Raw genomic sequence first — 17,427 nt, forward strand, 5'->3', positions numbered from 1 at the left:
GCTTGGGCCTAGTGGCCTAGCTGAAGAAGTGGAACCACAGCGTGAGCCGACAGGGCTTTACAGATCAGAAGTCAAGCCCCCCAACCTTACAGGGGAGGAAAGTGAGGCCTGCACTGGGGGAGCCACCCACTTAAGGCGGTGCAGTAGCCTAGAGGAGCGGCAGACTTCTCTTTCCCCATCCCCCGCCCCATCACTTGACTTTGCTGCCGGACCTCTGTCCAAACCCAAGACAAAACGGGGCCGTTTGGATAAAGTGAGATTTAGTGATCACTCTTACATGGCCACTCTAAATATCTATCTAGATATTTACAAATGCACCTCACCGGTAGGTAGAGTTCACTTAGAATTTACCCAACACCGTGCTTTGTGCTGGGGCCACATGCCACCTGTCTGTCTAGCATGACTGCTCTTTCTCCCTCTTCACAAATGTAGCTCTTTTTCCTTCAGGTCTCTTCTGAAGCAGCCCCTCCTCAGAAATACTTCCCTTTCCAGGCACCCTCATACCACCGTGATTTTTTCCTTTGTTTACTTTTTTGTTGTGTAGAATGTCAGCTCCATGGGAACCAGATCCTTCTATGTGTCTTCCTGTGCACTTATGCCACGCCCCCAGCATTCCCCTCCTCCCACCACCTTCACCCGGCCTCCGCCTCTGTAGGAGGGCATTAGATTTTGTGTCCTACAGAGGAAGGGCGCATTAGAAAGGGTTAGTTCATCCTGGAAGAAAAAGGATGTCGGATGCCAGCATAGTGTCATTTAAAGATACTGGAGGAATGGAGTGGGGGCGGTGAAGAGTTTCTTGGGCCTAGACAATGTAACTAGTTGTTGCAATAAAGCGTGGTGGGGAAAGGAGAAAAGGCAACTTATTAAACATCTTTTGAAGTCACTATCTGTATCAGTCAGTTCTCCAGGGAAACAGAACCAATTGTGTGTGTGCGCGTGCCACACATATGTATATGTATATACACACAGTAATGGGGTTGCTTAACAACAGACATACATTCTCAGACATGTATCTTTAGGCGATTTCATTGTTGTGCAAACATCATATGCAAACCTAGATGGTATAGTCTATTATACATCTAGGTTATATGGTATGGTCTATTGCTCCTAGGCTACAAACCTGTACAACATGTTACTATACTGAATACTGTAGATAATTGTAACAGAATGTAGTTTTATATCTAAACATACCTAAACATAGAAAAGGTAGTATGTTGTGCTACAACTTTAGGACAGCTATGACATCACTAGGGGGTAGGAATTTTTCACCTCAATTATAATCTTATGGGACACCACCAATATATGACTGTGGTTGATTGAAGCATCGTTATCCAGCACATGACTCTGTGTGTGTATACAATTTTATGTATACATACATTATATGTCTACACACATATGTTGAGGGGGGGGAGAGAGAGAGAGAGACAGAAAATACTTATTTTAAGGAATTGTCTCAGAAGATGGTGAGGATTGACAAATTGGAGACAGGGGAGAGCTGATGTTGCAAGTCTTGAATCCAGAGGCAATCTGGAGGCAGAATTTCTTCTTCCTTGAGGGACCTCAGTCATTTCTCTTAAGCTCTTCAACTGCTTGGATGAGGACCACCCATATTATTGAGAATAATCTGCTTTTTAAAGTCTAGTGACTTAAATGTTAATCACATCTAAAAAATACCTCCACAGCAATATTTAGACTGGTGTTTGACTAAAACACTGGGTACCACAGCCTAGCCAAGTTGACATACCAAATTAACCATCATATTATCCCATTGTGCCTGAGGGGTTCTCTGACCCTCAGTTTTCTGAGGATCAAATTTAAATTGAGGGATCTGTTTTTATTTATTGGACCCATATAGCTCAAAGTATAATCATTTTCTCTCCACAGGAACTAGATCTAGGGATAAGGGTAATTGCTTATTTCAGAGGAATGCCATCTGAATAAGAGGATAATTATATAGTAAGCTCTCTGTTCAAAAAATGTAAATGTTAAAATTTGAACATTGAAATTCCATCTTGGTTTCCACTACTGCTGCTGCCCAATAACTGTTCTCTTTCAGTTGCAGTATGCAGGGGAATTTTAAGTTTAATATTAGTCTCAGCAAAATACAATGATGAAGATGACTCTCTAGCATAACAATGGGTATGTGGTATTCCAAATCCTTTTGGAATTCAGAGTGAGTTTTGGCTATGTGCTCTTCAAAAAATTAGTAATGAAGAACCGAGCATGCACTTTCACTTATATTACTTATTTTATCCTCACAGTGGCCTTTCAAAATTGGGATTATTACTCCTGTTTTACAGGTGAAAAGAATGAGGCCTAGAAAGGCTCAAATCTTGAACACCTCACAGCCAGCAAGAGCCAGGGCTGGAATCATCAGGCAGGCCTTTGGGCTACAAGCCTTGTGCCCTTTTTGTTGTCCCAAAGGCCAGGGTCAATAGGGAGTGAGTTATCTGTGGGTCAGTTATGCAGACAGAATCACTGAATATTGGAACTTTTTGGGGTTCTCTTCCATGGCCTAAAAACCTGAGTTAATTGAGTTTTTTAACAGGGGTAAACAATTTGCTGTTTTAGATCAGCGAATTCATTCCATAGGCAGAGATAGGAGAGAAAAATATTAGTGAATATCCTTTGTCTTGTTCTCCTCCTCCCGCAACTTAATGTCCTAGGACACTAGCTTTATCCCTTAGGTAACTCTTGATTATCCAAATTTCATGAGAAACTTTCCTAACATTGCACATGCTCAAAGTCAAAATCCCAAAGTCATAAGAAAAAAGATACCATAAGCAAGATTAAAAAACAATTATTTGATCATATACATTAAAAGATTAATTACTAGCCTCTATAAGTAAATACATAATCCAGTAAAACAACAATTGAATTAAAAAGGGCAAAGGATATAATAGTTTATAGTAGAATATGTGTAAATGGTAAAAACAAATGAAAAGATAATCTTACTCATTGATAAACAAATGTAAACAGAAACAATGACATATAACCACAAGTGTGGCAAAAAGAAAAAAGACTACTTTGACAAAGTTGTCAGGAAACAATCACTCTTACTATTACAACTTGGCATAATTGTTTTGAAAGGCAGCAGTACAATATCTATCAAAACTGTATGTGCATATTTGTACCCTTTGACTCAGCTATTCCACTATTTTAAGTATATAAAGACACACAAATAATGTATGGAAATATATATACACATACATACTATATATTATATATAGTTCATATGTAAATGTTTGTGTATATATCTATATACTTATATACACCCTTCAACTCAGCAATTCTATTCCTATAACTCATGTATGAAACATATGTAATACATATGTTTATATACACATACGTATACACATATCTGTAAGTATGGGAAGATGTACACACACGTACACATATATACATACTTATGTATATATGTATTTTATGTATGGATACATATGTATATATGGATAGATTTTACACCCACAGAGACATTTAGATATGTAACTTCAGCTAAAACAATTTCACTCCTATATAAATTGCTACAGACAACTTGTATAAGTATGCAGAAATGTTTCTTTATAGCTGTGTGTATTAGCAAACAAAGTGCAAGAAAGAGAAAAACAATTGACATGCTTGTGAGGAGACTGTTTTATTTATTTATTTGTTAGGGCTCATTCATAAAATACAAAACTGTACAGCCATAAAATATAATGAAGTACATCTGTATGCACTGACAATGGAAGTTGTCAAAGATCTATTGCTAATTAAAGAAAGTAAATGACAGAATAGTATGATCCCATTCATGTTTTCCAAATACGTGTGCTGGGGGAGAGATGTTTGCAATTATATGTGCTTACATTTCTGGAAGGATAATTAAATATTTGTAATAGTGGTTACCTTTGGGTACTAAGAATGAGAGTGGGAAAGTTTCAGATTTTTGCTTACCAGTTTTTGCTTTCTGGACTGTTTGAAAGTTTCCCATGAGCAAGAATTATTAAATAACAACCACAGGAATGTTGGGGCTCAAACCTAGAAATTCTAATTTTGTACACCTGGAGCTGATCAGCAAGTCTAAATGTTAAAACATCCCCATGGGTGATTCTGACGTGGAGCCAGGGTTGAGAAATAATTTTCTCAAATGGAAGGGGTTTTAAACTTGTTGCCCTCAAATGACTACTGAGGCAAACACCATTCTTATAGACATAAGACACACTTGGAGCAAATGTATAATAAAGTGTTATGCTTCCCTAGAAAGGGGACGACCTTAAATCTTTCTGTTCATGGTGGTATTTAAACATATTAGAAACTACTAATTTTGGAATAGGCTTATTGTGATAAATCTAAATATCAAAGGCAGTCCAGAGATTAGTAAGTAATAGAGGATGATCAAATGTTTTTCAGAAAATATTATAGGTGGCACTTTGGCAGGAGATTCTGAGAATGGCAAAAGGGTACCTCTGTGCCCTAGGAAAAGTGATAGAGCTTAGAAACTCAGAACTCAGATGGAATGAGGAGCCATGCCATATACATCTTTCCAACAGTCACCCTCCAGAAGAAAACTCTCTGGTGACAAAAATCTGCTGACTTGTCTGTGGGTTTGTGAACAGAATAAACTGTTACTTCTTTTATGTTTATGTATTATTGCTTATAATTATATTCTAAAATATATCATAACAAACAATAACAGTACTTGCAGCTTAATGAAAGAAAAAATGCAAGTATCTTATTTATATTAAGAGAGGAGAGAAAACTGAAGAACAATGGATTATCCTTACATATTTGGTTTGGGATTACATTGAGAGCTACCTAAATACCAGAAACTCATTCTTGGTCCTGACTCCTACTCTGTTATCCATAGCTCAGTACCTACTATCTGGTGCAGAAAGAAGTGGAATGGAATTATCAGGAAGACCCAGTTTTTAGCCAAGACTAAAAGTTTTTAGCCAAGGGGATAGAAGAATTTGTGCACAGATAGAAGGCAGATGGGAATTTGTTTAAAACGAAATGGAGACCCAGAGGTCACATAAGACAGGGTTTAGAGGAAGTAGCCCCAACAACATCATAATACAGAGCACTGATAATGAGATGATAGATAGATTATGCATTTGGGGAGGAGGCCAAATATAAAAAATAAGACATGGTATATTTACTGTAATTTGGTCTTAAAGTTTTGAGTGGAACTCTGTTGTAAAATATTTTCTGTGCCAGAGCTGACTCCTTATATCTACTGGAAGTCTAATGCCAGGGGCTTCTGAGTGGGAAGTGGATTAGTAGGTGTTTGGGGTCCTTTGTAAACTTCTAGTGTAATGTGAATAGCTGTGAAGTAGTCAGCGTGTCATCTTAATACATTGTTCTTAGTTGTTTTTCCAGCAAACTCTTTGTTTTACATTTAGTTCACACCGCAAATTAGTAAGTCAGGCTTGGTGCTTTTTGACCCATACATTAATTTACAATTAATGTGCTTAATGTACACTCCGTGCCAGTTACATATTATTAACTAGTAGCACTAGTATTAGTTCAAATTTTCTTTTATTATGTAATTAATAGGGCCTATATTTGAAAGTTACTGTGTTTCTGTAAAATGAAGTATTTTTTTCCTTATAAAAGGAATCACATTAAAATCTCCTGAGTAGGGAATTTAAGAGGCAAGAAAGGAGTAATTTCACTTGGATAGCTGAAATTGAGAAAAGTTTTATAGAAACTTTTCAGGTATGAAGGATAGTAGTAGAGATGTTACATGAGTTAGCACTCATATATTGAATTAGTTAAGGAACCAATGTGGGAATCTAGGTCTTCTATCTTCCAGTCAAGTCCTAGTTTCACTTTTCTTCATTCCCTCTTCCTTTCCTGTCGTTATAAGTAGAATAGGAAGATATTGAAAGTATTGAGGCTCAACTGTTGCTCCTTTAAGTAATTTCTAAGATTAAAGTTGTCTTATTTTCATATATATGTGATTGTGTATCTAGGTGTCTATTTGTAGCTTAGTATTGAACACTGTGAATTACACCAACCTAAGCATTATTTTCCAAGTTTTCATCAAATAACTAAACAGTTTCTGTTAATACTGAAAATCTAGTAAACGTGTCAGAATTTGGTTATGATTAGTTGCTGACATAAAACATGAGGGCAGACTTCACTGTACTTTAGAAGATACCGGCTTTCACATTTGCCCCAGAAGGGAGTTCACATGAGTGCTTCTTCAGATAATGACTCTAAGTTTTGCATATCATTAGTTCTACTTGCTCCACTTTTGATAGAGTGGCAAGGTATTGAACATTGTAAAAATTATGCCCTATGATTAAAAAAATCCATCTCTGGTAAAGCATAAAAAGAAAATGAGTATATTTTTCACTGTTTAAAATAATTGAGGGAGTAATTATAGAGTCAGCAAAAAGAAAAAAAGAACCCTACTGACTATTACATATCAATGCACACAGTGTTTTTTAAATCTTTTCAAAAAAGGGAGGGCAATCTCAATGTAAGTGTAAATGAAATTAGTTTTTGTATATATTTGCTGAAGGTCAGTTACCTAGCTTCATACGATAAATTATTTGGCGCTGGACACAATATTGTGCTTGCCATACTAGGGAAATAAAATATCATGAAAGTATTCCTAAGTATACATTTTCCCAGAGGCATTTCGGGTTTTATCAGTCTTGAGCTCTCCTCTTGAAACTGTTTCATTCCTTAGTTATGAAATTACTAATTTTAACCATTTAAGGCACAGGAAATTTTACATAATTTTGCTTTAACAGCAAAATACCCTTTAAAAAATTAATCCACTTAGGTGAAAAAGACAAAAATGAAGCCCAAATGAATGTTATTAAATTTACAAATTTATTTCACTTTCCAGATCGTCTTGGAATAAATGTCAGCAGAATTTGTATAAACCTTGGTAATGTCTTAGACTTAGATACAAACGTAACAGATATATTAAATTTTCTGTAATTCCACAATGGAGCCAGAAGCAGGACTCATGAAAATAGTAACTATATGTTTTTGCATGTATCCTTCAAAGTGAAATCCTTAACAAATTTAACAGTATATATTAGGCTGCTGATGAAACAGCTAAACCTGTCTGCCAGGTGGCTTCAAATATGGAATTAATTTTTACATGGCATTGATAAGTTACTATTTCAATACAACCATATGGTAATTGATACCCAATAATGTTTTAGGTTTACTTTATCCACCCCCCTGCAAGAAACAACCTAACAAAACAAAACAAAACAAAAAAACAGTGTAATATAGTACTGTGGGATCCACAATAGCATTTTCTTTAGTTTCCCTTAATATCAGGTTGTCATTAGGAAAGAGTCCACAAGTTATTTAAACTAGAAATGAAGTAACATGTTTCATATCTATTTCAAGGGATAATTTTTAATGACCCAGTATAATGCAACTAACAAATTTAAACGTCTTGGAATTTAAGATATAGAGGTCAAATTAAGGGATTTTACAAATCAAATGGGAGATTTTAAATTATCAACTGACTTCCTTTACATAGATTTTTTTCTAGTAATTGTAAAATACTGTAACTTTAAAAATATTATTCTTGTAACCTCTAATGATTGAGTGCTTAAGTGATAACTAGAAATATATGTTCTGTCTCTGTGCTTCAGTTTGAAAATGGAAGTTCCATTATCTTTGTTCCAAACATTTGGGTTCTTATAGGTGTTTTTGGGGGGGGGGTATTCTCCATATTGTTGACATTTTAAAATAGTTTTCAAACAAGCTGTTTATATTTACTAGAAGTTAGAGAAAGAAGAGCCTCCTTAGGAACTTACAAGGGAGATCACTGTGTATTTCTGCTTTTTTTTTTTTTTTTAAGTTATCTTCATGTGTATCATTAATGATTTTGGAGGACAAGCTGGTGCAACGGGAAGAAAAGCAAGACAACCATAATCAGCTTTGGAACTAGATGCACTTACTTTGTGCACCCATGGAATGAATGAATATCTTGTGATCTTTGGCAAGTTATTTGATATTTCTTTGCCTCATTGTCCTCATCTGGGAAACAGTACCTCTCAGGTTTATGTATTAAATGAACAAATATATTTTAGTGCATACCTGGTACAGATTATGTGTCAATAAATATATCCTTTCCCCAACAATATAAGATCTGAGTCTCAACTTTCGCCAGTAATATGTTCACTTTGGGAATAGGAATTGATAGAGAAGATTTGTGTATTCAACTCAAATGTACTCCTTCTTATAAGTCTCCACTCTCAAATTACTTTTTTCTGTTCCTGTTTTCTCTTTTAAATGTGTATCTAGTGGAATGAGCATTTAGAAGCATAATACATGTATAAATTTTGTGTTTAATTTTCTATGGCATATGTAAGCAGTTTTTATGAATTGCTGGTATTGCTTCTGAGCAATTATTACAAATGTTGAGAGAAGGGAATCCCTGTGAACCTTTAACATTTCTCAGGAGTTAGTGGTAAATCCATGAACATCTATTTTTAAACCAAATAACCCACCTCTTGGAGTTCAATCTCTGTTAATTCTTTATTAAAGCAGTGAAGTATCAGTTCCAATGATATAATGATAAAGCAACCCTGGAAATTAAATCCCAAAGCAGTGCACCTTTAGATTGTTCAGTAGATAGTAGGACATCCCATGAGCCATCACATATTTTCAAGTTTTTATAGTTAATCTGTTTTTTCAGCTATCTTTTGGGAAATACGCCAAGACAATTTACTGCATACGTGCATCTATCTTCTAAAAGACATTTGGGATATTTCTTAGTCTGACCTCTGCACCCTGAGACACTCTATAAAGGAAACAATCAGAAAAATTTAACAAAGAAATAAATAGGTTAAGAAGAAAGCAATCTCGGCGTTTGCACTGAGTTTGCAACAGTGCCATTGCTACATTTAAGAGCTGTAGTTCTTCCTCACATTTTAACTGAGAGCCACTAGTTATGTTACTTAAAATCTCTCCATTAAATAAGACAGTTGCTGAACAACTAAAAAGTACAAAATATCACAAAATCAAAAAGTAGCAAGTCACAAGGCGATTTCCGCATCCTAGCGTGTGTGTGTGTGTGTGTGTGTGTGTGTGTATGAAAGAAAACGTTGCAGTTAACCGTTAAAATTGCTTTCACTCCACTCCACCACCTCATCCTGTGGAGTCTGCCACCGGAATCTCTCCTCAGTGTAGTTAAAGCAAAGGCCAGCACCCTCTGCAAAGGTGCTCTGCGGGGTCGTGATCCAGGGATTTTAGGATCTGTCGTGGCTTGCACATCCTCTCTTACCCCTCTGCTATCTGGTGGAGTTGGGCGCGGGTCTCCTTTCGCATGTTACTTGCCATGCACACAAACTAAAGCGCCGCTGGGCACTTACTGAAGCCCACCTCGGCCCTCGTCCACTTTGTCCTCAGTCTTCAGGTTTTCCTTTTTGCCTCTAGGGCCTAACTTGTGGGTTCGCCTTAACTCCTCAGCAGACAGTGGAGTGAACGTATCGACTGCCCCCACCCAAATGCCAATCACTGCCTTCTCCCACTCGGTGCTGGAGTCATTCCATCGGAAGATTCTTCCGTAGCCACCAGGGCTGGTCAAGGATTTCATATGCACTTTCCCTCAGAAAAACCTCTGGAACGTCACACACTCCTAAATATCCCTGGAAATCTGCTTCTCTATGTTTGGCTTCATGGTGAGTATCGAGGGCCAGATCCAGACAAAGAAAAAAATGTATGGAAGATTATTCCCGGTCGGCTCCTCCTTCCTGCGAGTCTCAGACAGGCTTGTAGGCTTACAGGCTTTCCGCCACTCCCCGTTGGCAGCCTTCATCGAATTAGGTGGGTGGGGGTGGGGAAGAAAATAAAGTCGTTGTGGGCGGCTGGGGAACCTGGCGTCAGTCCCCCGTGGCCGCGCGCAGGTACCCTGCAACGTCGCGGTGGCCCCGCTCCTCAGCCAGATCCACCGGCAGACGACCCCAGGCATCGCGCACGTCCAGCCGCGCCCCGGCCCGGTGCAGCACCACCAGCGTGTCCAGGAAGCCCTCCCGGGCAGCGTCATGCACCGGTCGGGTGAGAGTGGCGGGGTCTGCGCAGTTGGGCTCTGCGCCGTGGAGCAGCAGCAGCTCCGCCACGCGGGCGCTGCCCATCATCATGACCTGCCAGAGAGAGCAGAGTGGTCAGAGCCAGGGTGGGGGCAGGTATGGGAGATGCTGGCCAGGGCAAGGCAGGTGGAGCCATTTAAAGAAACACCTATTTGTGAAGTATTCACCCAGTGCAGAGGTGTTCAGGTCTCTGGTGTCTGGTGTTTCTTCATTTGCTGATGCAATCCGCTTTCCCACCCCACCTTCAGGTTATACTCTGCTCAGTACAAATTAAATGCCATTTTATTCTCTAAACGTGTAGAGACAAGAAAGTTGATGGTAAAGTGATGATCGTCATTGTGGAAAAACAAATCTTGATTTCCATCGGAACATGGGAATCTATTTTGTTAAGTGATTTATGGGCAGAGTTAAATTTATTTGGCTTTTAAAGTTTTAAATTATTTGCCTTGCTGATCCCTCCTCCATAATTCAGGTCTAAAAATATTTATTAGGTAGTCAACTACTGTTTGTTAGAAGTTGGGAGTAATGGTTTAGGGGAGAAAATAAACAATTAAGTTTCTTTTTCCTTCCTTTCTTTTAAAAATTTATTTAGTTCTCATAGCAAATCCCGTGTGGAAGGCCTTTGTTTGTCATGTCTCTGTGCTCATAACTGGATTGTACTATGATAATTTGAGCCAAAGTTGGAGATTAGAAGGGAAAAGTAAATTAAATCATGCAAAATTTTATAAAATTACAAGAATAAATGATTTTCCTTAATAAACAGTCCATTTTTATTTTAGAGTGTAATATTTTTAATGTAACATAAAACTAACTATATATACTACAGGGTTTTATAATAGCTAAGATTTAAAAACGTTAAACAGTGAATATTTTGCTATATAAAAAGAGCTTGGGCAAGGCACAGTGGCTTATGCCTGTAATTCCAGCACTTTGGGAGGCCAAAGTGGGCAGATCACCTGAGGTCAGGAGTTCGAGACCAGCCTGGCCAACATGGTGAAATCCCGTCTGTACTACAATAAATAAATAAATAAATAAATAAATAAATAAATAAATAAATAAGCTGGGCATGGTGGGGTGTGCCTGTAGTCCCAGCAACTCAGGAGGCTGAGGCAGGAGAATCACTTGCACCCTGAAAGCAGAGGTTGCAGTGAACTGAGATCACACCACTGCACTCCAGCCTGGCTGACAAAGTGAGGCCTCGTCTCAAATAAATAAATAAATAAATAAATAAATAGAGCTTGGATGTTAGCAATCAGGATGCATAACTTAGAAAAAATGATGTTTTCCAGGAGTAATCCTGTAGTAGCCATTTGTGAACATGAACATTATGAAAACATTTGCTGTCATATTTTAAGTTAATTATAAGACAATTTTTGGTAACTTAAATGTCTAAAATTGAGTTATTTGTTATGGGTTTATGTACTTTAAAATATACCATTTAATTGAAAGGCAGTATACTTCTCATGTTTTGTCAGCTTGTTTCATTAATATTAGAAATGTTCATTTCATCTCTTGAAAACCATGATAAGTTATATCTCCCAGTGATGTAAGGATATTTTACATAGAAAAAAGAGGGGAAAATAGCTGTTTTTAGTATTTCAGAAAATGGTGGATTACATATATAACTTCTTTTTATACTTATTAATAGAATTTTAAGTTTTTAAGAAGCACTTTACAATATTTTTGCTCCTTTAAAAATCCCTTATTTGTTATACCACTATTCTAAGAATTCAAAAGAAATGAACACTTCTTTAAAATCTACACTATTAACAAGATCCCTTAATATTAGCTTAGTTTTGGTGGGTGATAGTGAGGTGAACACTGAATATGACCAATAGCCAACAGTAAAGTACAAAAGCATTGTCCCAGATTGTAAAATAAAAATATCAGTACTAATTAAAGCAGGATTCGTAAACATTGAATAAGTGTATTTTAACAATGAAGATAAGGATGCATTATTTATGAAGATCCTTTGCCATTCAAAAAGGACCTAACAGTTGCTGCAGGAATATTTTTGTAATCTGGGCACTGAGTATGATAATTAAAGAATGAGAAACCTATAGAACTATATATTTTTTCTCTTATGCATCACTCATAAGACACTGCTAACATAAAAGGAACTAAGTGCTGTGGTTGAGGATTCCGGTCTCATTCCTTTGAATTCAATTAGCCTCTATGAGAAAACAATACAACAGATTTCATATAGTAGCTTAAAAGTTCACTGATTTTTTTCATGTACTATGATTTTGTAGAATTCCTTAAATCCAATCCAGAATGTGTAACTTATAGTTTACTTATCTTTATCGTTGAAAGCAGACAGACAAGATAATCGTCCTCCCTAAATAACCTTTCCTTTTCGCCTTTTCTCCCCAATTCAATCTATTCCTTGCATCTCTGATGATGAGATGGCAGAACAAAAACCACTAAAAAAGCTTAAACAGTGGATTTTTCAATGTCTCTCTTTAGAATTTTTGCTGGGTAAAAGCCTGTTTTACGCCTGGGCTGCACACCTCCGGCCAAGGGAGACTGCTATACAAATCTACATCGGCGATCTTGGTTCCAGCTCCGCCCCGCGGAGGCTGCGCCCCGCGTTCGCGCGCCCCCTGCCGGCGAGGCCCTGGGGCCCCAGCTACCTGGATCGCGCGCCTCCCGAAGCGGTTGACTCCGTTGGGATCCGCGCCGGCTTCCAGGAGCTGTCGCACCTTCTCCACTAGTCCCCGCGCCGCGGCGCTGGTCAGGCCCTCATCGCTGTCGCCTCCACTGGGCATGCCCTTGTTCTCCTCGCGCATTCCGCAGTCCCCAGACGCGCAGCGGCCCGGATAATCCACCGTTGGCCGTAAACTTAACGACACTCTTCCCTTCTTTCCCACGCTGCTCCGGCGCACTCTCTCCTTCCTAGAAGAGCTGGGCTCAGCTTCATTACCCTCCCGCCGTCCTTCTGCGGCTTGGGGTCCCGTGCAATGGTCGAGCCGCCGGTGGTTAGCTCCGGGCTTTTCCTGGCGCTCAAGAACCAGCGGGCGCTCCTGGATTGCTTCTGGGGAAAAGCTCCTAGCGCGGCCGCAGCCAAGCTCAAAGTGGCTCTGGCCGCAGGGTGCGGGCGCGTCGCGGAGTCCTCACCACCCCGCCTCGCTCTGGCAGAGTGGGGAGCCAGCCGGCAAAGAATTCCGTTTTCAGCTGGGCCAAGGGGCCGGCCTCTCCCCACCCCCTTAGGCTCCGCCCCCTGTCCGCTGTGCTCGCCGGGAGGCCAGGCCCCGGCCGACGCGTCACAAGGGCGAGGAAGCCTGCCCGAAGGTGCTGGGACGCATGCGCCAGAGACTGGGCCAGGGAGCCGCCAGGAATGCCGGCTGGACTGCTCGCTGGATGTCCGGTAAAGCCAAGGCTAATATTTTTGGGACTGTTGACCCACTGCCCTCAGCTCCTAATCCCCAGTAGGCGGAGCAGAGGGTTTCTGTTCCTTTAGCCTTAGGCCAGTTGGTTTCACTGTGGAGACGTTAGTGGCTTCCTTGTGGCCGAGAGAAAGGCATTGAAAATAACTCCGTCTTTCTTAAGATGTCTGAGAGCGATAGCTCTGCACCTGTCATACAAGTTAAATTCATCCCCAGGCAGTACTTGAACTTCACAAGTTTCATATCTTGTGTCAACCTTAGCGGTTTTCTCTTGGATGTGTCTTTCTATTTGAATTTGTCAACCATAAAAATAGAGAAAAATCCCGAGAATCATATTTTGCCTGTGCTTTTTAATTCTTTCCATGTTTGCATTATGGATACAACCCTTAGAAGAGAGAGAGAAAAAAAAGAAAAACTAGTTCGAGATTGAGAGTGGCAAACTGACAAACAAGACAAAAAAAAAAAAATGTGCTTTAAGAATCTGAGATCCCAGTGTCATCATATTTGTACAGTAAATCTTTGCACTCTTACCTATTTAAACCCACTTTGTCAAGTATTTTATTTTTATTTATCATGAGTAATAAAGGAAATTTATGCAGTAATAATGAAACGTAAGAGAGGGGTGTGGTGCTGGGCTTGTCATTAAACAGGCTGAACCTGTCATTAAATTCTCTTCTGAAGATTTAAATGCCAAGTGCTTTTTTTTCCTTTCTAATCTTCCTGGGTGAGTTTGAATCAACATTTATTACTTTAAATATTTAAAACATTTCAGCGGATGCTACATTGGATAGGAAGAGAACCACAAGTTACAGATTTGTTGCCTAAAAACTTTGGTGAGGAACTACATAAGTGGACCTCTCCTAAAAGTGAACAATTTTTATTTACAGAATCATTTTGGTTCGGAGTGCTGAGGAAGAAAAAGTCTTAACAGGAGGGCAATTGCTTGCATATTGCAAAATGAGAGTCTTCACTTTTTTTTTTTTTTTGGAAACTTTAGCTCTGACTCCTTATTACTCCAAATCCCTGTAGAATTTAAAAAAACTCTTTCTTTTAAAGGCAATGGGGCCCATGGAAGTGGTGGTTAGGGCTGAAAATCTACTGACAGAGCCTCAACAGAGCTGAAATCCACCTGGACAGGGAAGGGAACCGGGTAGCATTAGTAACAACTTGTTTCTCTTTCCCATCCAAACCCCATTTCCTAGTCTTCGGTTTCTTAATTTCTCTACCTTTTACTCTTACGCTTTTGCTTTGACCTTTGAGTTTCTCTGAAACCTATCAAAAAAGTTAGGACAAGATAGTCTGAGCCAATTTGTGAGCCATTTTCTTAGGTAGTAAATGTCTCTGAAAAATGAAAACCGTTTGGAGTTGATAAGGAAAGGGAAGATGATGTGTTTCTTTGAGGGGGACATAAAGAATGGTGATAGGGAAAGAATCAATGAGTAAGTAGAATGACTGAGAATCTTCCACGAAGCAGACATGTGAGCTTTGAGAAGCAAGTTGACTGAATGCAGAACAACTTTGGGTAGGGAGAATGTTGCCGGGGGCATTTGCGCTTACTAGCACCACGGACAGCGCTTTGCTCATACTCATGCCTGGGTGGTCCTGACCAGCTCCAGACAGAATTCTAAAGCTTCACACTTGATCTTCCAAAGCCCCTTTTCTCCCATTAAGTAGAAAGAACATTATGGGAGCTCAATGGATTTCTTTGAAAAACCAACCTGCTCAACCTGGTTTTCAAATATGATTGGATTTTATCTAATATTCTTTGTATAAAGAATATTATATAGTCTATATTTAGAAGAAGAGAAATCAAACTTATTGTGTACTCTGTACCAAGTGCTTTACAACTGTTGTTTCATTTAACACTCATAAAACTCCTCTGTGGCATGTGTCCATATTGCAATTTTACAGACAAGCTGAAAGGATCAGAGAAGTTGAGTGACTTGTATAGTAGCTAATCATGGTTGGAGGTGGGTATAACTTGTGCGACTTTTTACCCTTTATACTACATAGTGTTTTTTTTTTTTTTTTTTTAGCAGCTGTCATGGTAGGCTTAACTGGAAAAAAGTAATAAACTGGCTTATAATTATTTTTCAGTCTACACTGTGTTTTCCAGATGGCTCACTTCACAGCACACCCTTAACAGACTTCAGAGATGACATTTCACATGTAATACAATAGCACATTTGTCTTGGACAATAGAGTGAGATTATGAAACATTTTACCTCTCTTTGAAACCCAGCTGTCTCTAGGGTGAAACACAATCTGTTGTTAATGATTTAAACACATTTAAAAGATGAAGTGGATGGGAACATAGTGGGCAGCTGAAACTTGGAAGTGTCAGAGCCATGTCTTTTAATAAGGTGGATAATTTATAATGAGAAGAAAGAGAAAGTTAATGGTAAATTGGCATAGAATTTTGGAGGTTAGTGGAAGGGAATGAGTAGTATCCATTCCAATGTTGCACATAACTCAGATCACTAGTAATAATATTTTTATATTCTAGTTGGTGAAATTGTCTGTATATGACCTCGCTATAAAAGTATGAATAGATCTGCCATCCTCTTTTTCCTCAACAAGGTGGCTGAGCTGCAGATGCAGATATGCAGCTCTTTGTGAAGACCCTCACGGGCAAGACCATCACCCTTGAGGTCGAGCCCAGTTACACCACTGAGAATTTCAAAGCCAAAATTCAAGACAAGGAGGGTATCCCACCTGACCAGCAGCGTCTGATATTTGCTGGCAAGCAGCTGGAGGATGGCCTCACTCTCTCAGACTACAACATCCAAAAACAGTCCACCATGCACCTGGTTCTGCACCTGCAAGGTGGCATTATTGAGCCTTCCCTCTGCCAGCTCACCTAGAAATATAGCTGCAACAAGGTGATCTGCCACAAGTGCTATGCTCGCCTGCACCCCTGTGCTGTCAACTGCCACAAGAAGAAGTGTGGCCACACCAACAGCCTGCGCCCCAAGAAGGTCAAATAAGGCTCTTCCTTCCTCGGAGGGCAGCCTCCTGCCTAGGCCCCATGGCCCTGGAGCCTTAATAAAGTGTCTCTTTCATTGACTAGAAAAAAGAGTATGAATAGAACTAGTCGACTGGCCAAGAGAAACAGCAACCTAACCTTGCCCTCATTTATGCACACTTTTGCATATGGTTAGGTCTAAGATAGTGTTTATAAGTGAGAAGAGAAGGAAATTCATAGTCTCTTTTGGGGATTTTAAAAAATGTTTTATGATACACCTTCCATGAGGAGGTTTGATTTTCTCCATTTTATAATTTGGGATTTATTGCTCCATGATCCACAGTATATCCACTTCTGTATTCCCATGTGTTTTTCAAGATTAATTGAATGGTGGACTTGTTCATCATTTTAGCATCTGTATTAATTTGCTAGGGCTGCCATAACAAAATACCACAGACTGAGTAGCTTAAACAACAAATATTTATTTTTTCAGAGTTTTAACTTCTCCTAAGGCCTGTCTTCTTTTTTTTTTTTTGAAATGGAGTCTCACTCTGTCGCCCAGGCTGGAGTGCAGTGGCTGGATCTCAGCTCACTGCAAGCTCCGCCTCCCGGGTTTATGCCATTCTCCTGCCTCAGCTTCCCGAGTAGCTGGGACTACAGGCACCCGCCACCTCGCCCAGCTAGTTTTTTTTTTTTGTATTTTTTAGTAGAGACGGGGTTTCACCATGTTAGCCAGAAAGGTCTTGATCTCCTGACCTCGTGATCCGCCCATCTCGGCCTCCCAAAGTACTGGGATTACAGGCTTGAGCCACCGCGCCCGGCCAGGCCTCTCTTCTTGACTTGCAGATGGCCATCCTGCTACTGCCTCTTCACATAGTCATCCCTCTGTGCACACATGCCCCTGGATCTCTTGTGTGTGTCCAAATTTCCTCCTCTTTTGAGGACACCAGTCAGATTGGATTAGGGCCCACCCCAGTGGCCTTATTTAACTTAGTCACTTCTTTAAGGGCTCTATTTCCAAATACAG

General features: G+C 39.5%; 1 protein-coding gene, 1 long non-coding RNA gene and 1 pseudogene across 3 annotated transcripts in view; 2 read left to right on the forward strand and 1 right to left on the reverse strand.

The window, feature by feature from the left end:
* The window catches only part of LOC104654274, a 209,173-nt gene that overhangs the window by 1,741 nt on the left and 190,005 nt on the right, over positions 1–17,427 (forward strand). The window lies entirely within an intron of this gene.
* On the reverse strand, positions 6,804–13,265 carry CDKN2B (cyclin dependent kinase inhibitor 2B). Its single transcript, XM_010353387.2, has 2 exons — positions 12,683–13,265; positions 6,804–10,103 (listed from the first exon to the last, which is right to left on the reverse strand). The coding sequence occupies exons 1-2, from the start codon at positions 12,836–12,838 to the stop codon at positions 9,843–9,845; spliced, it is 417 nt and encodes a 138-aa protein (XP_010351689.1). The 5' UTR covers positions 12,839–13,265; the 3' UTR covers positions 6,804–9,842.
* Positions 13,238–16,422, forward strand: LOC115893923 (annotated as a pseudogene).

The sequence above is a fragment of the Rhinopithecus roxellana genome, chromosome 16 (genome assembly GCF_007565055.1).
Source record: "Rhinopithecus roxellana isolate Shanxi Qingling chromosome 16, ASM756505v1, whole genome shotgun sequence".
Classification (NCBI taxonomy): domain Eukaryota; kingdom Metazoa; phylum Chordata; class Mammalia; order Primates; family Cercopithecidae; genus Rhinopithecus; species Rhinopithecus roxellana.